We start from the raw sequence: 25,900 nt of genomic DNA, 5'->3' as shown, positions 1-25,900 counted from the left end.
TTCCTGTTGCAAGGACACATCAGCAGGAGGGAGTGTGATCCCTGCAATGTTTCGCTGTCTGTCCAGCTGCCTGCTAGCCCAAGGTTTAAGATTTTTCATGTTAATATTTGAAGTCCCAAGAGGATTGCATCCCAAGTGCATTTTTGAGCTCCTGATGCCTGTATTCCATTTGGATCTTGATGGTTAGGAGGGAGAGATCTGGGGCCTAAGGGCTTTCTGAAATGAGCCAGCTGAGAGTATACAGTATCTTTTCCTCTGGAGTACTGGCTGTGTGTAATTTTTCCTTCCAGAGTTCAAATGTGTGATAAATTTAGTATATTTAAAAATACGTTTTCCACCTATGCTTTGCACAACATTTGTAATTATTAACTGTTAGTAGTTATGATTTAAAGTAGCAGAATAAGGAAGAAACACTGTGGGAATATCCTAGTCTTATTAGAGTCATCACTCTTTGCCTTGGACATTGGTTATGAAATATTATTAATTTGACATTTTCAGCTTACTTTCCAGTACTTTTAAGAATCTCTAAGAGGCTTTTATGATTGCTTATTTTAAATCGTAAGACATTAAGTACTTCAGACAAATAATATTTTTATGCTCTTCATTTGTAAAATGCACAAAGATCAGATACTAAGCATGCTGAGACTCTTTTGCAATCTTTATTACTCTGTCTGTATTTCATATGCCTGTCATAACTACAAGAGGAGTAAACCCAAATTCATCCCCAGATGTGGGGCAGGGAAACAAAGAGCACTTAGTAATAAGAGAGCAAAGACAACTTGGCTAAGAAGAACAAGGACTATTTAGTCAAGGCAGAAGAGATTTAAAAAAGATTCTGACATGTAAAAGGTAGCAGAACCATTGTAGTTTGCAGAAAAAATTCTTATACAAGCACTTGTTTTAAGGAAAAAAGCTGATGTGGGTATTAGGAACATGATCTCTTGGTTAGCAGATGCATGAACAGTTATACTTGTTGGCTATCCAGGTGTGTGTTGTTCTAATCTGGCAGTGAAAATATTATAAAAGCTATATATACTTTTTATAAATGTTTTCTAGTTATACTGTGACTGGGGACTGTGCATCATTTCTATGCTACAAATGGCTTCCTGAACAGGGACACACAAGCTCCTAGGCCATCCTGGACCTGCAGTGTGTCCTGGCTGTACCAATGGTGGGCTTCAGGGATTGCCAAGGACGTCCTTCCATCGCTGCCTAAGGAACAGGTTAGCCTTGCTAGCGGTTGGGAAAGTTCCTCATAAAAATGGGCAATAATATAAGTAAAGTGGAAACTCTCCATAAAGACTGTTTATTACATATTACACAGGAACAAGGGTATAAAATACAAGAAAGAAAGTTTATACAACTCCTTATATGGGTGAAAACTTATTGTCCTTGGTATCCCCCCAATGGCTCCTATGACCTCAATCACTGGAAGCAAGTGGGGGAGTCTCTAAAGTCTCATCAATTAGACAGTCACGAGGTGAATTCGTTACATGGCAGATTGTTTATTCTGCACTACAAGCTTTTAGCGATTCAGAGGAAATATTACACCCAGCTGTAAATTTGTCTGCAGACACTTCCCATGCCCTCACAGCTCCACTTCCACGTCCTGACTCGGTTGTTTTGCAAGTGGAGGAGGGAACTAATGGGGAGGAACCGGAGAGTGATCTCGTGAATCTAAGAGCTATTGATCTAGGACAGGAATGTGATTTACATCCTGCTATAAAGCCACAGTCACTGAATGCTATGGCTGCATCACCATCTACTGATGCAAAGGTGCTAAAACAGCAGTCATGTCTCCCATCCTGTGACATGTCTCCCTTAAGACGTGACTGATAACGAGCTTTCACTACCCCCTGAGCCAAAAAGCTTTTTAGACACCTGCCGAAGACAAGCATTAGATCAAGGGGATGTTGAATTTCTCCATGCTATGCCCACAGTATACCAAGGCAGTGGGCCTCATCATGAGCAAATTTCTTATGAAATGGTTAAGGAATTAAGAAAATCTGTGAAAGAAAATGGTCTTGCAATCTTCCTATACAATGGGACTTGTAGAAGCTATAGCAAAAAACTATGTTATGTCACCTGCTGACTGGAAAGCTTTATTTAAAATGATTATGACAACAAGACAATATTCAATATGGTGGGCAGAGTATGAAGAGTTATGTGAAAATCATGCCTGGGCTAACACGGACACTGGTAATGCTGGAATAACAAAGGATCATTTGGCAGGGACTAGAGCTCAGGCAACCATAAGAGATCAGTTAAGAATGCCCCCAGAGACATATAACCAAGTGAGGGGGCTGGCTGTAAGAGCTTTGAAAAGAGTGCCAGACATTACCAGAACTGAACCTGGCTTCTCCACCATAAGGCAAGGACCCCAAGAACCCTACATTACTTTTATCGATCGCTTGCAAACAGCTGTGAACAGGCAAATTGATTTACCAGCTGCAGCAGAAGTCTTATTGAAATCCTTAGCCTATGAAAATGCTAATACTGACTGTCGTAAAGCACTTGATCAATTGGCTCAGACCTACCCTTGGTATCTCCACTTAGGAATTGTCACCCTTATTTAATTTACTTAAGGAAGACACAGATTTAAGATCTCATTGTGAACTCAGTCCAGGAGTCCATGAAACATTGCAAATTGTGACAGATAAAATTCAGACATCCTTTGTATCCAAACAACAAGCAGAGTTACCACTGAGACATTTTGTTGTCATAGCTGAATTCCAACCATATGCATTAACAGTACAGTAATGTGATGATAAACAACAATTGTGGATGTTAGAGTGGGTATTTTTACCTCACATATTTTTAAAAATAGTAGCCACATTACCTGACATGATTGTTAGACTTGTTTTCAAAGGACAAAAATGATACCAAACCCTAAGTGGGGAAGATCCTTCTCATATCCACATTCCTTTGCCTGCAGATGCTTTTCAGGATATCAGGATATGCTTTTCATTATCTTTACAGGCTGCCATGACAGACTTTTTGGGAAACATTGTTAATTCTTTTCCAAAAAGTAAAGTTTTCCAATGTTTAAAAGATCTTTCTCTACAGCTGTGATTTCTAACATTGTCACAACCCCTGCCTGGAGCAAAGACAGTCTTCATCGATGGCTCTGGGAAAACTCAGAAAGCAGCTGTTGCCTGGAAAAATTCCACAGGGGTTTGGGAAAACTCTGTGATGTTTTAGCCAGAGCTAATAGAATTAGCAGCCACTGTAAAGCCTTTTCAGTTGTTTCAAAATAAGCCTTTCAACTTAATATCAGATTCCTTGTATGTAGTTGGCATTTTAAACTATATTGAACATTCCTTTCCAAAGCAAGAGGACAAGAAGAATTTGTATAAACTATTATCTAATCTGCGTGATTATGTTTGATGCTGATCTCACTGTTCTTATGTTATGCATCTTAGGTCTCACTCATCTTTGCCTGGACCTGTGGTGGAAGGCAATGCAGTCACAGACACTCTAATGACAATGGCAACAGTTCCAAATCAAATTACACGGGCAAAGTTGTTGCAAAGATTCTATCATCAGAATGCAAAAGCTTTGAGTAAAAATTTTAATCTTACTTTTTCTCAAAAAACAGACAAATTGTTCATTCTCATCCTCATTGTTCATGCTTAACACCTTTACTTACCACAGTAAGTACAAATCCAAGAGGATTGCGTGTCAATAAAGTCTGGCAGATGGATGCTACACACATTTCTTCTTTTGGTACCTTAATATATGTGCATGTATCAGTTGACACATATTCCAAATTTTTTGTTGCCTCTGCTCATAAAGAGGAAAAGGGAAGACATGTCATTAAGCACATGCTGCGAGCTATTGCTACTTAGGAGTTCCTGGGGTAGTAAAAAGTGATAAAGGTTCAGCATATATGTCACAATCAATTAAAACATTTTTTCACTCTTGGGGTATACTCACTTAACTGGCATGCCTCATTCCTCAAGAGGTCAAGCTGTTGTGGAATGCACACATGCCCTTTAAAAGAATATGCTTCTTAAACAAAAAAAGGGAATCCCCTTGGTGTAACACCTCAGGAACATTTGGACAAAGCAACATTTGTTTTAAATTTTAAAATATTTCCAAATTTGATAACAAAACGGCAGTTGAAAGAAGGCTATCCCATGATACTTCAACAGATTTTCAACCACCTGTCTGTTATAAAGATTGGCAGAGTGGAAGATGGCTAGGCCCTCTGCCTTTGCTAACATGGGGGCATGGATATGGCTGTGTTTCTCTATCCACAGGACCTTATTGTTACCTGCAAAGAACATCAAACCCTCTGCAGAAGGAATGGTGGCTTGAAGGCATCACAATTTTAGTTTGGTAATCAGTTACAATGGGTTTAGGCACAACATATGGAGTCTTTTTTGTATCTTCAGTGTATTCTCAGGGATTGTGAATGGAGCATGGATCCCACAGCCAAAAACCAATGTTTGGCTCGCATTAGTCAAAGCAATTAACCGATCTACACTTTGAAATGGATCACTAGGAGTGGCCATGTATGTACAAACATGTCTGGTTGTCATTCCTTTAGTGAAGGATGAATGGAACAAGTCATGCAATCAGAGAGTTACACCTGGTTGTACAACTCCAGGTACTCATAGGTTGTCACAGTGGTGTTTGGGAACACGGCAACATAATGCTGACCAGTCTGTGGGACAGTGTTTGGGCTACATTAACACAGGCATGAGAAAAGTAAGTAAATTCCCTACTCTCTCACTACAGCCCCAAGAACTGGGTGTACTAGGCTCTATATAAGCTCCTGTATGTTTTTATCTTAATTATGCTAACAATCCAAGCACAGACAACACAGGAGTCGATATAAGTGGTGCTGGCATTTACCATTATACCTCTGCCTGGTGCAATCTTACTACTCTCTCACATGTCATGCCAGGGACCAATGCAATAAGCCTGCCCAATAATATATTTTTAATTTGTGGCAACAGAGCATGGCAAGGCATTCCAGGTAAAGCAGTGGAAGGTCCATGTACTTTTGGTCATTTAACTATGTTTCATCCCAGTCTCAAAGCACTAACTAATTGGACACTACAACATAGGTGAAATAAATATGATGCTAAGTCATTTGGCTCTGACTGTAACTCTGAGGTTGAATTCTGGAATCCTGCAAAGAGAGTCTTTAGTTCTTTAGTTGCCTCTGTTGATACTACACAGGCCTTGAGCATAATTAATCAGCTAGGCTGTTGGCTTGTGAAGGAAAGTAATGCTTTAACAGGATGATTAATAGATGTTAACTCTGTCATGCAACACTGCAAAATAGAGCAGCAATAGACTTTGTATTGTTAGCCAGGGACACTGGTGTGAAGGCTTCAGTGGAATGTGCTGTATGACCCTGAGTGACTACTCTGAAACCATTCACAAAAGCATCCAGGAACTGAAGGAACTGTCTGGAAAGCTGCAACAAACCCAGGGATGAGATCCTTCCAGACTATTCTCTTGGTTGGGAAGTTTCAATTTCGTGCCTTGGGTTAAACATGTAGTTGATTTAGCTACAATGGGACGTACATTGCTTTTGATGATTATGTTATGTTTGCCATGTGTCTTTTCTTGTATTCAACAGCTTATCAATCAGAACATAAAGCAGATTATGCTTATGCAGACACGTGCATGCTTTGCAATGCTTAGTAAATAAGAGAGAGGGAGATGTGGGGCAAGAAAACAAAGAACGCTGAGGAATAAGAGAACAAAGTCTGCTTGGTTAAGAAGAGCAAGTGGAGGCGAGGAGGAGAGTTGTAACAAAGTTTATATAATGTAACAGGTAGCAGAACCGCAGTAATTTGCAGAAAAGAAAATGTTATACAAGCACTTGTTTTAAGGTAGAAATGCTGATGTGAATATTAGGAGCTTAATAACTTACATTATTGGTTAGCAGATGCATGAACAGTTATACTATTGGCTATCCAGGAGTGTGTTGCTCTAATCTGATAGTGAAAATATTATAAAAGCTATGTACACTTTTACTAAATGTTTCCTGATTATACCATGACTGGGCACCATGCATCAATCATATGCCAGACCCACATTCAGTGAAATTCTGACAGGTTTACTCAGATTAAACAGAATATAACTGTACCTGAGCTCCTACTGAAGACACAGGTAGTGTGAATAAAATACCAGAATACAGGCAGATTCAAATAAGGCGTCCAGATCTGCAACTTCAGCTCAGATGTTGTGTCTGTAACAGGTAGGATTTTTTTCTGATCAAAGGCACAGAATCAGGCTCCCATTTGTTTTATTTTTATCTTGCTGTCAATAAGGTAATAGAAAAGCTAAAACATTTATTCAGACTTTTCTATTGCTCTTATTTTTGGCATTTCATTATACTATACATAAATTGGTTAGCTATAGTATTATAAAATATTTCAAGCAATACTTCATTTAAGGCAATAATGTAAAGTTTGACACTTGTCCTTGCCCATCTTATTACCACTGAAAGAGCACTGTTGCACTGTATTTCTTGATATTCAAAGATATCAAAAGAACTATCAGTGAAGAGTAAAAAAGCAGTAACAGAACACAACTTTGAATCAGCGGCAATAATAAAAATCTTTAGTAATTCAGATAAAACATTTTCTAAAGTAAAACAAAACTGTATAAAACAATATATTTCTGTTATTTTTAGTATTGGAAATACTATATTTATTTTAAGAACTTGTGGCTTAATCAGCATTGAAGGCATGTTGCGAAGTGTTAGAATAAATTCTGTCATTTGGCTCAGCTTTAGGCAATTATACATGTAAATATAATTACTGTGGTATTTTTTTAAACATATTAGTCTCAAGTTTGTGATGAATGAATCTGCAATGTGTTTTCTTGACACCTTTTTGAAGTGAATTAATCCAGTATTAATTTATTTTAGATGTGCCAGAAGCATCATCCTATTACTAATAAGTGGAAATAGACAGCAGGAAATGCAGGTCCCTTCCTAGCATTGCCAGAATGTATCTCTGTGTGTATCCAGCAATCTGGGTGATATGTTGACAGAATGAGGCCAGCGATGCAAATAAAGGAATTCTCCCCCCCCCGCCGCCTCCCCTTGCAGTTTATTGCTTGTCATTGACTAAATCACTGACTAGAATTTCTACAGAAAAATCAAACTTCTAGAGAAGCAGCTTCTATATTAACATTACTATCTAGTGTTTAAATTGTGTATTAGGTGATAAGAGTATTTATGTTTCCAAAATTACAGCTAAGACTGAAGTAGGGTTCTCTAGGTATATAAATTTAAGGCTGGATTCTTAACACACATTAGAGTAGTTTTACTGAAGTTGCTGTAGTGGACTGTCATCAGTGTCACTTTACATTAGTGGATCACATGAATCCAAATGCTCTGTTAAATACCAAATAAATCCTTATTTTTTAAAATGGAAAATTTTTTAAACGATCCCCCAAAAATATCTTTAATTATGCTTGCTAGATGTATTAGGACTTGTTATTTTGTCTTAATAGCTTGCAAATTTTTAATCTGCTTCCCTGACATACTAACAACAGCAGAGACACAAAATATATTTATTTTTGCAAACCATAGCATATGTTTCAGCTATTACAGTTCTCAGATCAGGAAAGCTCAATTTAAGATCAAAATTATTTATTCCATAAAAGAGAAAAGCCAGATTCATTAATAAATGAAAAAATGTCCCAAAAAAACCCCAAAATCAAACCAAAATCAAACACAGAATTTATAGAAAGAGAAATTCAAAGATAGTGGGTGACTGGAAGGAAAGATGCATTTATGTGAAATAAATATTCTGGGTTTTAGTATTAAAGTGAGATAACATAATCCTGTTTCCTTTGATCATAATACACAGATGATCAGGATAGGGAGTCATATAAGCATATACAACTGTACCCAATTCTTATTTGATAAAAAGAATTCATGGACAAAGGACTCAAAGAAGACAGATAACAAGCTTCTGTATTTTCTGACTCATTGTATCCAGTAGATACAGAAAGCCAGATTACTATATTTTATTCATATTTACTTGAGTAGGTTTATTTTTCTAGCATAGTTACCATCTGTGAAAACCAGTGCTTTGCACAAAAATAATGGGAATCAAGTAAAAAAAGAATAAATGTAACTTCCAAATTTAGTTTGCTGTTACCAATGAAATTCATACTGCAATTTGGCAAAAATCTGTCTTGTGGGTGATTTGAGGGATAAAAAGGCACTTGATCACTCATTTCCACACAGGCACTCTACCAACCAGAGAAAAGATTTTTTTTAGATTGGAGCCTGAACCTCTGTTTGATGGAAGGGGGAAACCTCTCTTCCCAAGCTCCCAAAACTGTTGCAAGCAGACATTTGACTGCTGAAGCAGCCCTGCTTTCTCCAGTCTGGGGCACACAGCTCAGTATGATTCAGCAGGTGCCCATTTAAAGTGACCACAGTTATATTTTATAGGCCATTATTCTCACTCATCCAGAAGTGTAAGACTTGGCTATCCCCATGCCTAATCTTTGTATATTTAATGCAAGTGATACATATTTTGAACTGTACCCATATAAAATTGAAATCAGGTGGCAAAAAAAAGGTATTTCCTATGAAAACATATTTTCAAGGGAGAGATGAGAGGGAGCAGGGCAAGGCATAAAAGAACTAAATGGGAAATGAATGGTGTTGTAATGGTGCTAAAGATGTAGTAAGTTTTGAATGGAAATATTTAGGACACTGAAACCAAAGTATTTTTGAATTCTTGGATACATTTGAATTTTAAAATTTCACATTCATTATTAAAAAGTGTAGAGGAGTATTTTACACTCTCACACACACAAACAATTTAAAGAAGCTAAAACATAGAGAAAGTTTGTTTTTTTAAAGTATGAGAAGCAGTTTGCTTGAACCGTGTTCTGGTGCACATCCTGTGCATAAGTGGGCCCTACATATATGATCCACTGGCTGGTTTTTCCCCAGCCAAGCTGTACATCTGTTTTATTAATTTTGTTATATGTACACCTTTCAAAGAATTTCAATCACATAAAGACTGGTTGTCTGGCAAACACATAGTTAATATGACAAATAATAAGTTAGAGATAGCTCATATATAACTTACCTCTGGCTTCCTATGCCTTCAACAGCATCATATTTCTGCCCAGCTGTAGCTTGTGCCTGTTTTTGTTTTAGACTCAGTGTATTTTGTAAGCTGTGTATGATGCACACATGTAACTACAACATATGCTGTTTATGAGCCCTTAATCTTTCTTCACTTGAGGCATCACTGCCCCCCCACAGTTTGCAGGGTTCCATCTGCATCACTTGTCTTGAATTGTAGATTTGTATCATGGCAGAGTATAGAAAAGGTATCTTCAATCTTCTCGTGACAGCTGCACAGCATTTTTCTAGGCTGACAGTCGTCAAATCAACAATAAACCTGCTGCATCTAGTGCTGCTGATTTTCCATAAGGCATTTTAAAATGCCCAACATTTAGTGAGGACAGTTGTTACTTTCCATCCAATTTAACAGAGTATCACTGCAGAATTTCACCCAAAGCTAGGCATAATATATTCCACCTGTCCTACAGCACTGTAGGACTCTCCGATAAAGTGAACTACAATGTTTTGAAAATGTATATTCATGTATATTCCTAATAGCCTAATGATCACAAAATTCATTCAGACATGTAGAAGACCTAACTAAATCCCTGAAACAGCATCTTAGTCCTGTGCACCAGTCCAGTTATAATTTTCATTTGTAACTGTGCCATATTGCATTAACAAATATTTCACAGAAGAGGGCCTTAAATTCTGTTTTTATCCTAGTTGCCCTTATTTTTTCCTATGGCAGGTTTGGCTGGTACATCCCTAACAAAGTTTGTGGTGGTTCAAAAAGAAAACCTTATCCAGTCTGAGTAGCAAAAGGAATGGCTCCTCAATTACCTGGGCTTCCCTTTAATTAGTGCCACTTGATTTAAATCTGAAAGGCAGTGATTTAGAGTGTTTAGTCTAACATTCATCAGAATAGGAAAAACTGGAACATGGTTGTATTATGTAATGAAGAGAGAGAAAATACTGAGACTGTTTAGCTGTTATCTGTCCCAATATCAAAGAACTGAGAACTGTAGTAAATTGAAGTAATATTAATTCTAGCATAATAACTCTCTATTTTTATTGCAGGGTGACCCAAACCACCATTTTCTCTCAGAGGAAACAATATAATACTAAAGAAATGAGAGAAAAACTGTATTCCTGGTTGAGAGTTTACATGAAGGTATTTTTTTAAACAAGTAATGAGAGGTTTTTGTAATGGCACTGAAAGAATATGCAATGTGAATGGTAAAATTATATTGAATCAGAAAACAGACCTCACAGTACTTGTTACGTGGGCTAATACAGGACAGTCTACATTTTTCATCACATCTATATTCACAGAAAACTATTATTTTTATCAGTCTGTTTCAATCTGTTGTATTTCCCTTAAGTAGCAGATTCACCTTCAAGGACTAATTTATACATTGCAGTTTATTTAGTTAGTATCTTGGTTTCCAAGGTGTTTTCAGGAATTGTGGTAAGCTCATGTCACTGTTAATTAACCTTAAAGGCAAGACAATACAATTCCTCTGTAATCACAGAATGACACTACAGAGTCTTTTTAGCCACTGTTGGTTCTAACTTTTAAATTAGTTTTAGAAAATTGCAAAACAATGTATGAAGTTGCATTGAAACTTGAAATAATCAAAGTGGAATCTATTTGGACAGTAACTAAATACTGTTCATTAACTGCTGGTAATGACTAATGTGCTAGGCAAATAATTACTGATTTTATTCACAATGTGTCTGCATACTTACGACAAAATTCAAGCTTTTGAAGGAAATGAAGACCAAATCCACAAGTACAGAAAATAATAATCTACAATAGTATAATACTTAAAGAATTTAAAAATTCCTTTCTCATAAGGGAAAAGTTATTGTGCAATTCTTACTATGAATCAAAGATTTGGGAGAATATTCTTTCTCTTTTTCTTCTTTATTTTTTAGTTAAATTGTGTAAGTAAATTGATAAATCATATTTGTGGTTTTGACCACATAGATTAAACAAGAAATTATAGGGATTATAAAAGTATTATTTTTTTTTCTCCAACTCATAAAAACATCTGAATTGACAAAAGCAATAAGAAGTCAAATTTTACAGAAACAATTTATTTTGAAAATTTCTTTTGATGTGTACGAAGACCAAAAACTCCTTGTGTGGATAAGCTTCCGCAGAGTAGTCAATCTGATTGGTCTTCAATAGATAATCTCTATAGGAGTATCAGTTTTGTATCAAGAGGATCATAAAAGAGCTGATGTGGAGCAGCATGCAATGATGTGTGTGCCCTCTGTAAAGTTTTCCACATTAAAAAAATGTCTCTGTTTTAACAATTATCCTTTAGGAGGACTCTAAATGCCAAGTTTTCAAGGCTAAGTTGTGAAAGACCAGAAGCCAGGGACCAAGGCTTTTGAGCACCTGGATACAAGGGATATAATGGAAAAATCCAAGCCTTTTCCTGGTAAAAGAATGGGTTAGAGTGCAATGGAGGAACTTCCTAATTTCTTTCTCATTAGTTAAGTACTAGGAGTTTTGGGGACAAAATCCTAGCTTTTAAGTTTCCCAGTAATTTCCTTTATGTACTATATGTACTATAGATAATATATATAGTGAAAGCTTTGTATTTCTGGAATGCAAAACAACATCAAAAGCTGGTCAAACCATCATAAATTCTGCAGTAATCTTGACATGTAATTATATCATCTGTTCCAGATGCTCCCAAAAATCTTTGAAACAACTGCATGACTCCTTCAAGTGACCTTCCCACATGAAATTTATTTTTGCATACAACACTTGAGTATCAGATAAAGAGATGATAATTTCTTTTAGCAAAAAGTAATTTCTGGTTTACTATCAATTGTGTAAATTCATGAGATATATGTAATTTTTTAAACTGTGAACTGTCTTGTTAATAACATCTGCATACTGATTGTAAGTCTTCAGGTCTTCCCAAAAAATTGACTATTTTTGAATTCCAAGTGTCAAAAACTGAGTACTTTTATTTTACTATTACTCAAATATGGCTCAATGGCTTCTATATGAAATTGATATGATTCCCTTCCTGGGCATGAGGAAGGTTTTCTTAAAGACTGTAAGAATGGAAAAGGTCAGGATGGCATGAGAGAGTATTTTTCAGACCACAAAATGAAAAACTGATTGAAAGTTTGCAATGTAAAGATACAGTCTAACCTCTGTTTTGCAGAGGTGAGCAAGCATGCTTTTTGACCAATCAGCAAAACAAAATTTCTGATGAGAATCTTGGTTTACATAAAAAAAACCACACCAAACTAAACCAACCCCTCACCCAGATTATATTAATATATTTATTAATGCTTAATATACTTCTCATTTATATTAAACTCTAAAATAATATTAAATTCTAAAATAATATTAAACTCTAAAATAATATTAGATATTTTAGAGTAAACTCTAAAATAATATTAAATTAATTCCATCGACTCTGTACTTCCCCAAAATGCTGAACAGGAATGAGGAGTGATAACAAATCAAATAGATATATGCATCACTAATCCATACAGCTCAGCTCTCCTTGAAATGTAAATTCCAGAAAGGAACTTGCATTTTCAAAGATGCATATAGCTTCTGCTAACTGGTGCTCCTGCATTCAGCTCATTTAAAGATTAGCTGTAAACTTCAGAGGAGAAAGACTTGATTCCTGCAAGCATAAATTTAGAAAGACATTAGAATTTTCCACCTTTCTTTTTCTTGGAAGACTATGAAATTTAATGTGGCATATTGACATATGATTTTTTCAGTTATTGGCATCTACCTGAAACTTTTATTAAAGTATACATTGTTTTCAAATTTGCATCTTGTAATAAAAAAAAAATAAAAAAGGAAAAATAGATTTTCAGAATGTATAAGAAACAGAAATTAATATATTTTTGTCCTATATAAGAAGCATTTATGCTTCTCCCTTTGATAATGTATTTCTGAAATTGGAAGGAGTTTTATCACTAAGATTGCATTGGCCAGAAAGAACCAGCCATGTTAGACAATACTGGGAATCTGGATTTGGGTGTTCTGTTATCAGACTAAAGTGCTGTGAGTTCTAAAGAGTAGAAAGATCTATTCTGATAGAGAATCACACTGTAAATTCAGAGTTCAGACATTTTCTGGTTTAGCTTTTTACTTGAGAAAAGACAAAGACAATACTGTTAGACTGCAAAACTGTAATTATTACAGTTTAGCTATCCAATGTCCTTGTGGAGATGGTAAAAGACAAGCATAAACACTCTGTTCTTTGACTAATTTGAAACAAATATTTTCGTATTTCCACAGATTCTTATTTGATGTTATATTTCTTAGTGCCTATATCTGATCAATATCAATGATTAAGAAGCCACAATCTCAGAAAAGTAGAAGTAAAAGAAAATTTGCACCATCTACAGAAATAAGGGATGTAGTAAATATACTTCAGAAAGATAATTTCAGAGATTAATTATGTGCTAATGAAAATAATTTGCTTTCATATTTTCTCTCATACAAGTAGTAGAAGAGCTAAAGGATAAGATTAATTATATTATTTTTAACATTCTACATTTTTTGACAGAATATTTGATGAAAGCTGTTTCCACATAATCTGATTCCATCCAGCTTCAGAAGAATACTGCTACCTGCCTAAGCAGTCCACTCATAAAGTATTAAAAGCCTAAAACGCGGCCCTGTAACACATACCTTTTAGCCTGGAAAGTGGAAGAATCCCACAGTAGGAACATGCACTCCTTTATGCTGAGCAGTGACTTAGGTAGAAGGCCACAGATGCAGGACCCTTGCCAGGGCTGGGTTTGATGCTCAGAGTTGATTTTCTTCTTTGGTATTGATATATAATAAAATGTTTACATGAAAAAGCAGAAAAATCAGCACAATACTGTTAAAAAAATTGAAAATAAATCCTGATGCAGGGCTAGAAATGGTTGTGGTTCTTACAAATAACCTGAGTATGTCATTCTGAACACTGTGTCTGAGATATGTGACATAACAAGAGGTTTTTTTAATGTTGAGACTATCCTGTGGTCTGCACCAAGAAATGGCAAAATAAAACTACACCATGCTTCAGGGGGCAAGCAAATAATATTTTTTTTTAACAAGAACTGTTGTGCCAATGGAGATATATAAACCAAAGGCAGGAGAACAATAGAATAACTAGCCACATATGGTAGCACTGAGAGCCTTTCCATTCAAGAGCAAAGTGACATAATTTATGCAATCAAATATTTGTACAGTTGCTCAATTGTTAATAATATTTTGGCATTGATTTTTATTTTAGTGTATAGAGTATCAGTGTTCCTGGGATATTTTAATTTCTATACATTCAGAACTCTCACTTTAACCTTCTTCAGTTTATATTCTTACTTTGCAGATTCTTTTGCAAACCCAAGATAGTAAGAATGTGGTTTAATACTCATGTTATACAGACAGGTGGCTTCTAGCTCACCTATTCAGAATTACAGGTGAAATAGATTCCCTCTATTATTAATTAAGTACTTCAGCATATTGAAGATGATGATTTATTTATTAGAGCTACTATTATGCCCCTATTTTAACATACAATTTAAACTTATTTTATGAAAAATTCTATAAATCAACACCACTATCATGTGGGATATAAAAAATACTAACAACAAAAAATACAGAACAGTTAGAATAATACTATTTCCAATATTTACATTTTTAGAAGTTAGATGCATTTTTCCAAAACAGCAAAAATCTTGTAGAGATACACCTTTGCTAATATATTTGCATGTGAAAGTTAATGTATTTGCATGTGAGAGAAAGAAGATCAGCATATGACTCCCAGTAATCATACAAATACATAAAACTTATTTTTCCCAACAGAAACAGTACCCTTTCAATGAATCAACAGAAGTGTTATTCTAATTAAGCATATAACCAGTGTGTTAATTCTCATAACACAAGTCTTTACAGTTTAGAAAGGTCTGTCTGAAAGTTTATCTCAGGCTCTTTTTAAGAAAGATTGACCCCAAATGTGTTAATGCCAGTCAAAGGAATGATTAACCATCCTGTAAAATTTTGCATTGTGCTCTCTGAAATAAGAATACAGTTGCTCTAAAACAGTGCTGTTAACAAGGGGATGGGGACGCCCTTTGGATTCATGTAAACATCTCTCCCTCCCATCACTTCTGATGCAGTAGAATCCCTTGGTTTGGTTAAAATAAAAATTAGAAGACATAATTCGGGATGGAAGATTTAGAAATCTTTCAACTTTTTGTAATTCAGGAAGAGGGTCCTTGATCAAAGTATTGCCATCCACTATGTGAATCTGATCCAAACTGAAATGCTTAAGCCACTTTTCCATATGGACATCATATAGACTTCTCTGAATAGCTTTGTATTTGGTATTAAGCACTCCATTCTTAATAACAATATCTTCAAAGAGCTGAACAGGCTTGTGGCTTTCCACTCTGTTGTAATATACTTGGGTATAGTCAGATATAACTCTCTCAGTGGGATCTCTTAGAATGAGCAGCAGTTTAATGGAGCTATTCATGTCATGAATTCTTCCTGGAGCCTGTGGTGATGTAAAATAGCCTGGTGTTTTCTCAATTGTAATTTGATTTCCATAAGAAAATGGCATCAGATTTCTATACCAGTCTATTCCTTTCACATAATTTTCATCCCAGTCAAAGAAGTGGACTTCTGTAGCTGCCACCACAATGTTAGGATGAATATCCAACATTTCCAGCAAAGCTCTGGTCCCTCCTTTACGAACTCCTATGATGATTGTCTGAGGTATTTGTCGGCTCGTGCCAGGAGGTCTCACCTGTGCTGAATAGTGTTCACTTGTATTGCTGAATAATCCCACTTGTGACTTCAGTGTTTCCAACAGAGCCCCATTCTCAGCAGGAGCACCCCGAGCATGGGTCAGCAGAAGATAAGCTGACACGAGTAGGAAGGCCATGTGGAGAGGAATAATTATTTCAAGATAATGTTTTGCTTAATTAATGAAAGAATAGGTGAGTCCCCTCTTGAGATGGTTGGCAGAACCCCTGGTAAACACACAGCAAGCTTCTGAAGCATCTGCAAAACAAAATTAGAGAAATAAGTGATTCTAAACTCATCATCAGTTAAAAAATTCAACTCACAATTTAATTCACAAAGCTAATCTGTAATCCCAAAATGAAATTTATAGGGAAGTTGTTTCCCCTGACTTTATTTTAGAAGGACAGAAAAGTCCCATGTGTTGGGGCTTTTTTCTCCTTACCAAAAGTGACCAGTAATGGATACTAACCTTTCAACAGCTTTTATTTTGCCTAAGCAGATTGGAATTGTTTATCTGATCTTAAATCCTGCTTGCTTTGGTTTTCCTAATTATCTTCATATATACCACACACTTCTCTTGTTATAAATACCATACCCCATATGATAACAATAACTCCAAACAATAATTCTAAAGAATATTTGAATGTCAGCATCTTTCCTCAATTTTCCTGCTAGAATAGTATATTCTTACATAAATAACAGACTTGGATGATGGTGCAGCTATCTGAGTTTTAGTGAGCTATGAATCTTACAAAAATAATTCTGTTTACTTAGACACAAAAAATGAAAACACAGATACAGGCCAAGTTTTGAAAACTGAGCCCCTTGGAGCAGAAAACCAACTGTGTCAAAACAAAAGTAAAGTGGCTAAGTGGGATCAGTGTGGGAAAAATAAATGATGCAGGGATGGATTCTCTGTGACTATCCAAGTGTATGTTGTCCAGTCATATAAGTGTTGGAAAAGTCTTTGCAAAATCAGCTCTTCAGATAATATTCTACAGTTCCTCAAAAGCTCCATATAAGATATAACCAATAATCAGATGCTTTCTGGTCACTGCGAGATTTCTGCAGGGAGGCAAGTCTGCTTGAGGCTGAATAGCTTCTTCTACTTAATCCACATTGCATATGGTCATTTTAAGAAGTGGTGAATATTAAGTATCTTCAAAATTTGCAAAAACTTTAGGCTTGCAGATATGTGCATGTGCAGATGTAAGTGAAAGAAAACATCTATATAATTGTTTTACTAACATTTGAAATTTCCTGGGTAACTGTTATACATAATATTTGAAACAGATTGCTTACAGATCTGCCATTGCACCAAGTCATAAAAAGTTCAGATCAATGCAACACCTGCACTTGAACCACTGTGCTTGGATTCCATGTTTTTAACTCTGAAATTCCCACAAGACTAATTCCTATTGAGAGGACTCTCGAGTTTCACTCAATTTCTCAGCAATTACAGGATTTTAAGATTTGTGGAATATATCTACATTCTTGTTTTGTTTTTAATATAGAATGCAGAAGCAAGGGGGTTTCTTTTCTACAGTGAAGCAGCAGTCATTTAATAAACAATAAACATTTTTGGAATAATTTTGAATTATGACTCATATTTTAAAGTTACAACCTTATTTTAATGTTACAACCTTAGTTCCTTCTTCAGTGTTCACTGTCTCTTTCTTTTTCTGAACATATTGGTCACAGTATTTCATCTCTTAGAAGCAACCATAGAAAGCACAGACAATTCCCATTTGTTATGGCACTGGGGAGTATTCAATATTTCTACTTTAAAATTGTTTACTTTGAGTCTTCCTTTAAAGGCTTAAAGATTTAAAATTTTTGATAATAACAGTCTAGGCAATGCAGCAGATTCATTAAATCTATTTTCTAAATGTTACTGAAACCTTCTCCAGCTTCTTGGATATCTAGGGAATGATTGTAGTCAGCCTCAATGAGCACTAAATTCACAGTTATATAGCAAATATTAACCCTAAAATTGTCATTTAAAAAATAAACTATGACCTTTAGTGAAGAAATCTGTAGAGAATATTTCCTGTTATGTCCAAGCAAGACTTAAAGGGCAACTTCTTCTTCAAAGAGAGCAGTTTCAACTAGGAACAGTGAGTATACAATTACTAAATATTAGAAAAGTCTAAGTACAAATTTGCTTTGTAATGACAGACTGAAATGCTGTTCTTTAAGAACTTGAAAGGAGGTTTCATTTTAAAGATCACAATTTTTTCACTAGGAACTTCACTCAGAAGTTCTGTTTGAAGTTCCCAAGAGCAAAGAATGCAAGAATTCCTATGGCAGTCACAGGAGGGAAGAATAGGTATGTTTATACCAAAATCATTTATAGTTACTATTCCTTTGGATGGCAAACTTGGGAAGTGGTAACCATGCTGTTCAGTGCTGCTGAGAGGCTAAAATGCAATAATGGCAGCTAATGTTGTTTTGGAAAGATCCTTAGGATGCACAGCACGAAATCTGAAGCATTGTGCCCCAGATGATTCCTGGAGTGCCAGCTTTCAAAGAAGGGACTCTGCCTTAGGAATTTCAAGCCAAATTTGTCACAATTCACAAGGTTCCTGAATAGTTCAATCTGAGGAAAAGCACAGCTATGCATAACATGGATTCAGAAGTAGCAACATATGACAGTATGGCATCTTTCCAGAGCTGTGATGCCAGCAGGCTGGGATTTGGGAGCGGGGGCCAAGGGAACAGTTAATCATTCTTTTAACCTGTTCTGAAATCCCAGTGTTAGTTTGCATTCTATTCATCTTCATTGTTTAACATTCTTCCAGGAAGACTGAGGAATTGTTTTTACAAAAATCTTTACATCTTTACATCTTTCATGATAATACAGCGTTTTACACATTATGAATGCACTTACACCTCTGTACATTATATTACAATACTTTGAACTAAGGGAAGACCTCCCTGAATGTCTGCCAAGCAAGGGATCACTTATAAATACCAAGGTGGAGACATACAGTTCATTATCTGATTTAAATTCTGGAACTATCCCATTTTGAAACAGTTTCCTGAACCGATTCTAGACAGGTATTATAGGCAATTTTATTTAACTTGAAAGAAAAGTATTTTTAGATTTCTTGAGATTAGTATTCTTGAGACTAACTAGATTAATATCTTAAATTGAAAAAATAGAAATGAAGAGGGGAAAAAGCAGGAATTTCTCTGAAATAATCTAAAACCAGAGTAAAAAAGAAACAAGTATTTCATACTGGGACTCTTCACTAGTGTCGACAGAGATGTGCTCTTCCTAGGTCTGGTGACAGGTGAAAAAATTCTCACATTCACTTTTTAATTTTGTTTAAAAAATTCAAACACACAAATGCTATTTCATCCCTGAGTTTTCTAGTTTCATACACCTAAGAATCAGGTGCAAATATTGAAACCCAAAAAAATCTGTAAGCTAAATGAGAAAATAATGCTTATCACTGGGGAAAGATTGGTCTTCCAAAATATTCTCAGGTTCACTTCTGATGTGAGTGAGAGTCTGCTTAATTTACCATCTGAAATCAGCAGGTCTTTGTAAAACATATTCAGATAGCAAGTAGCAAAGCTATTCTGCATATTCTGTGGATTGAAGTATTGTTTGAAAAAATAATTAACATAATTATTAACCATTTTAACCAGTTTCCCAATTAATTAGTTGTTTTAAAAAATTCTTAGAATCATTGCTAGGAAAAACCTTACTCAGGAAATACTACAGAAAAAATCAAATTCAAAATGTGCTGAAAACCTGGTTCCTAAATGGATCAAAATTGCCTTTGGGAGCAATTCTATCAGAGCAACATTCAGCTTTGGCCTAAGATATTTGATTGACTTCAGTGAAGCTCTAAGATGTTAGATCCTGTGGTTAGGTTATTATTGCTACATAAATGTAAAAGTTTTAAAGAAAATTTATCATATATAACTGGAATGTTATTTGAATAATTTTTGTATTGCTTTTATGCCTTTATGCAACTACATTTTTAGCAGATATTAACTGCTTTTTATAATGAAAACAATATATTTTACATTGGTGCACTGCACCAATGAAGAATCTGAAAGTATTCTTATAAAAAAACCCCATGACACATGATCAGAATTACAGTGCCTTATTACCATTTTCCCTTATTATTTGGCAGTGTTGGTGGTGTTTAGTCACCAACAGATATGATACTTATTAAGCAGAAATGTAGTTCAGAAATAAATTCATGCTGCAGAAAGGACTAATTAAGTAAATAATACCTTGGGCTGCTGCTTCTTTTATTTTTTTAAAACCTAGACTAGACTTGAGAAGCTGCAGTGCTGGCTGAAAAATCATTTTAATATTACAGAAATGTACTAAAGACCCTTAACTGCTGCACTCTACTCTGAAAACACTTGCAAGCATCTTGCGATTTATCTTGCTTTGGGGTAAAGTACAAAATCATAGGGTAAACCTAAATATATTATTACTAATTTATAACATTATTAGCTCCTAATAATACTTCCTGTATTACAGTGCCTGTAATGTTTTTCACTGGAGAATTCTGCAGCACTGTGTTAATGAACTGCCTGCACCTTATTAAGGCACCATTGGCACCTTACAGGAAATTGCAAGAGACCAATGTATAGATCCAGTTCAGGAGTGCAAATGCCTTGGAAAGTCAGGTTAATCTGATCTGCTCAAGGTCACATAGCAGGTTTATAGTCCAACCAAGAATAAAACCCCCAGGGCTTCTAATTCTCCATCCAATTCCCCTTCCAATTCCAACTTTGTGCCATTTCATAGCAGCCTCTCAAAACCCTTATGATAACTTATAGCTGGATTACATGCTGAATTGAAAAGCAAAGAGATCCTCAATGTTTCAATTTTTTAAAATAAAGCTCGCTCCTTACAAAAAATAAAAAGGAATCAAGTACTAACTACAAACTCAGAATTTTGTTGTTTTCGAAGCATATGTGCAGAAATACTTCTGTTGGTGGCTGAAAATTGCAGCAAGAGGAGGTGGTCTAACCAAATATAACAAAACACCCACTTTTGTCTTGATACTGCTTTTCCTGTTAATTCCTATTAGATATGAACTTATTGCAACAAAAAGATCAATCACTGAGAAAAGTACAATGCAAACATGTTAAGGCTTACTGGCACACAAACTTGAAACTACTCAATTATATCTCTATTATTAAGAACATCTCTAATGCTGACAATATAAAAAACCAATTCCAGCCTAACTGTATTCACGGCCAAAGGTCATATAAGGTGAACAGTTTCAGAAATTTTTGGAGGGCAGTCATACTGTGATGTCAGACCTATGTAAGGTATCCTTATAGAGACTGGGTTATGTAATAAATAGTTCTAAACAAAAATATAATTCTAAAAGTTTTGGAATAGCTGAAATTAGGCTGCTGATTTTCCTTCAGTAAAACTAGAATTAGTTACATAGCGTAATAAATGCAAATCTGCACTCAGCATGGTTTATACATTTTTTAAAAACAGGCAAATGAATTATCCAGTGCATACAGAACACATTGCTTAATAGAATCCAGTATCAATGTATTCAAATCCAATAATGTAATGACTAATTTTATTAATTCTAAACATTAAATATTAGAAGTAATACTATCATCAAAAGTTATCTTCATAATACCTTAATTCTGATTATAATATAATTTGTGAAATAATGGACATTTGAAAATACTTGGCACATGTCCAATGGTTGAACAGAAAGGTATCCTCTTTAATATTAATTGGAAGGAAACATTTCAGCTACTTCTATCCACACATGTGAGATATGCCTAGGCAGAGTTCAGGACACAATAAGAGCACATTTCTGAATGTGAAAAATATTAAAAATGTTGGAAAAGTTTCCTGTGTAAAAACAATTGTGACTCTTAATTTTATTACAAGCAGAGCAATTACATTAGGTCTATGTTAGAATGAGACCAATCAGGTGCAACTGAATAACTTTAGAGCTGTGCCCTTGAAGTGAGATTTGATTCAGAAGAATCCAAAATTACCTATTCCATAAGACTAAAGACTATGTGGGAAAGGACAGTTATCCCATAGAGATAACTCTTTATATGGCATGAAACTTCTCTGCTCTGCTCCATTCCCAGACTCGCTGTAGTAACTAAATAACATTTGCATTGTCCTTACTGGCCTTTATCAGAATTAGGCAGGAGAAGTCAGGCAGTTCCCAGGAATATACCTCCCACCTGCAACCGTGGAAAATCTCTCCTGCCAGCTGGAGAAAGCAAGAAAGTGCAAGGGACAGTAAAATACAACACGAGTTTTGTAACAGACCTGCAAGCTGAGCTCAGTGGTCTCTTTTCATACAAGGAGGAAAGGACAAAATACAAAAAGGACCAGAAACCCAAAGTCAAATAAACATTGCAGCAGTTCATATTGCTGATTAAGAGTCTTGTAGGCACCTAAGAATTTTGTTCACTTTCATTTTACTCAAACTATGGGTGTATTTTTGTTAGGGAGATGCACCAAGATTTCCTAAATGAGGTAGTACCTAAAAACCCATGATCCCACAGATTGTCCAGAAATGCTGCCTTGCTGTTATAACACCTCTTTGGGTAATGAAAAAGTTTAAAGATTTCTCTTTAAGCATCAACACAAAATATATGTTAGCACAAAGACATTAGCATTTTAAAGTCCTAATCTCAGGAGTGAATTTATTTGTGTGAGCCTTTTCCAATGAGATTGCAGTTTTATAACAGCCAACAGATACTACCTTACAAGAATAAAAAAAAAAAAAGGAGTAAAAAAGGAAATAGCTATTTGGTGAGTAAAGGTAGGAGCTACAAAGTAACAGCAATTGGCTGCAGGCTTCTATCAGGTACACGGACCATAACGGATAAAAAGGAAAGCTAAGAAATATTAGCATGAACTATAAACACCATTAAATCATTGGCAGGTGATATTAACAGATAGGAGTTTTGGAGGAAATTTGCTTCCCTAAGGCTAGCATTACATTTCCTAATTCCTTTTCTGACTGCACTTTTGTAGCAGTACAGTAATATATACAGTATAAGCACACGAATAAATTTCTGAGCTAAATAAACCTTCTACAGTTGTAGTTTACACACTTATACTTTATGGTATCTTTGAAAAATATCATACTCAAACCATCCACATAAAAGTCACTGAATTACAATTTCATAAAGATCTTTAATAAGTTTAGCCCATAAAGCCAGGTACATTTAGAAGGATACTTTTGAATAGACATAAATAAAAATTCAGTTCTTATTAAGATGCAAAGAGTGAATAGTGGTCAGATTAGCACAGATGAGAAGGCCAGTTTTACTTATCACATTGGCATATTTGAAATGGAATTTCATTAGCATTTTGTTAAATTAAACTTACACCTCAAATTGTTAATTAAGTATCTGAATTAATATAAATTGAAGTAACAAAGATGCCATGCCAATTCTTCAGCCAAACAAGCAGTACTCATGTAATTATAAAGGTGCAAGATGTAATGATGTGTGGCTGATAAGTAGCTTTTGTGTATATTTCTACAGTACAGCAAAAAGGTCAAACTTCAGCCTCTCTACCTCTGGTATAATTAATTGAATATTATTAATTTTCCACCACTCATTGTCACAAGGAATACCTTAATATTCACAGATGTTTAGGGAATACAATTAGAATTTGATGCAGAGGATTTATGAGAGACCTGTCTTTTAAAGGAAAAAATTCCTCAGAGGGTCAGGGATGGCAAGAGAAACATCCAAGAGGGATGAGGATAGTTTAACTCTGTGGTATAAAACAGGAAACTCCTACAGGATATCCAGGTCAAATAACTGACCCTAAAATCTTTTATGGTCCTGTAAAGAGCACAGATTCCTGATACTAAAAATAAAAACAACCACAAAAAAATCACATACCCCTCCACCAAATTCTAGTCTTGGAAAAAAAACAAACCACCCAACCAAAAAGAAAAACCACAAACCCATGCTGGTTTTAAGACAGTACAACTTCAAGGACTCCAAAACGGGATAATTCTTCTCAGAGCTTTTCTGGGCAGCCCTGGTCAATACTGTACCTTTTGTTTCCAGCACTGTCCCCGTGCAGGGCAGGAGCAATCCAGGCAAGGCTCAGCGGGAGGGACAGCGGGAGCTGCCAGGGGACAGCCAGGCAGGAGCCTGTCCTGCAGGCACGGAGGCTTCTCCATCCCCACCCTGAAATCTGGCCCACACTGACATAGCTCAGATGAGTCTGATGAGCCAAGCTCAGTGTGTGACCCGTTGTTGACATCTTTTTGAATAATTTTCCAAGGCTCTGGCATCAGTCCCTGGGATGTAGCTCTCTGGTGTTGTCTGGTAAGAATTGCTCTGTTGGGTCCCATATAGCTGCTGTATACCCTCCTCCTACAGGGCATGAAACAAATGGATCCTTCCCTTGGCAATGAATCCTGTTAATCCCACAGTCCCCAGGCTGGAAACCTCCTCATGTCACATGCAAACATAAGAGAAGGGTCCAGCTTCTTGGCTCAGAGTTACGCTGTAAAGCACAGATGTAAACTGAGCAGGGAATTCACACAGAATTTAAAAAAGCAGCTGAAAGGCGCATCAGAGTTGAAATCTTTTGGCCTTGTGAAGGATGACTGAACAAAATTTAAGAAAAAATACCAGCTCGGGAGCATTTTTTAAAAAAGAGTAACTACAGAACAGAGGATGTGGGAGGGTATAAAGAAGCTGAAATAATCAATCAATGATGGACTTAAGACTGAAAATTTAATTTTTAATTTTGGGTACTGACAAGATCAAGATAAAGGTCAGAGAAAAACAGTATGAGTATGAACGTTTGCTAAAATGATGGGATTTACAAAACCAAGAAACATACTAAATCCACACTGAGTTCAGGTATGCTGAGAGACTTTGGGCATCAAAGAATCAGAAATTCTACAGAAAGGACCTCATAGTCCATCTTTTCTCACAGTAAACAAACAAGTGTGACTTGAAGGGACCATAGAAAGCAACTACTTAGCAAGTCTTAACATTGATTAATAAATATATTAGTAAAATATACAAAAATATATCAGTAAAATAAATATACTAGTCAAAACTGTCTTCCACTGGTAAACAAATTCTTGCTAATAAAGAAGGTAAATACACTGAAATACAGAACAAGCAAACATATTAGAAAATAAACAAATAGATATAACATTTCTTGAATAGAAGCTTGATGCCTTCAACACACATACATCATCAAGCTATGTGCACATTCAGCCCAGCAGATACAGGAGTGAAGCGATTTAGGGAACATTTGGAAATGCCTGACAACTGGAATAAAACACATAAAACAGCCCCAAGTACAACACTTGTGTCTCTCACTGCTCCTCAGGCTGCTACAGGAGACAAGGACGATGGGCTGAACACATGGAGTAAGTAAAAGACAGATCATTTTCTGGCTATTATGGAAAATCAGAAATCAGATCCTTGCTCCTTACCAAACCTTTTTCCAGTGCCAAAGTAGCACATTAAAGTACAGTAAAAGAATACTCATCACTCTTAAAAGTTTGAGAACAGACTACTAATACCTCAAAATTCTAATTATTTTCTCCAGGATTTTGGAGATGTAGTAGTGTCCTGTCTGACAGTCTTTTCAACATTTTACTTAGGAAAGACAGAACATAGGAAACCTTCTGTGCAGTTCAAATTTTTCAAACTTTGATGTACATCCTAACCTATAGGCATGTCAGTAGTACAACCAAAGATGTAGGTACACTTCAGTGGAAAACAAAGCAATTCCCTTTCTTCTTTCTGATCAGTCCAGACCATGACGATGACTTACCTGTGCAAAAACATCCTCTGCATCTACAAGTTTAAGGTGTCCTCACAAAAACACTTTCTGTTGTTCCACCACTGCATTCTACAGCATGGTTAATTCCAGCAGAACATCCTCCTCAGCACACAGCATCACTTCTGCCCCACAGCTCAGTGCCATGGTACATCCAAACAACCCTTCCACACTTTTCCTTTAGTGCTGCTTCATTTCAAATCAGTTACAGCTTCTCAGAAAGGCTCTTTGA

At 35.7% G+C, this 25,900-nt stretch overlaps 1 protein-coding gene across 1 annotated transcript; it reads right to left on the bottom strand.

Moving 5' to 3' along the window:
• Window positions 1–14,576: 14,576 nt before the first annotated feature.
• LOC110473696 (heparan sulfate glucosamine 3-O-sulfotransferase 1) lies at window positions 14,577–16,002 on the bottom strand. Its single transcript, XM_085582595.1, has one exon. It carries the CDS (start codon window positions 16,000–16,002, stop codon window positions 15,073–15,075), a length of 930 nt encoding a protein of 309 aa, XP_085438721.1. The 3' UTR covers window positions 14,577–15,072.
• Between the last annotated feature and the right edge of the window lie 9,898 nt (window positions 16,003–25,900).

Source organism: Lonchura striata, chromosome 6, assembly GCF_050655825.1.
Source record: "Lonchura striata isolate lonStrDom1 chromosome 6, ASM5065582v1, whole genome shotgun sequence".
Taxonomy (NCBI): Eukaryota; Metazoa; Chordata; class Aves; order Passeriformes; family Estrildidae; genus Lonchura; species Lonchura striata.
The sequence above is the reverse complement of the archived record's forward strand: the minus strand, read 5'-3'. Positions and strand labels throughout refer to the sequence as shown.

Excerpts from the sequence above, each read along its gene's own strand:
- LOC110473696 (XM_085582595.1), bottom strand. The coding sequence starts at position 16,002 with ATGGCCTTCCTACTCGTGTCAGCTTATCTTCTGCTGACCCATGCTCGG.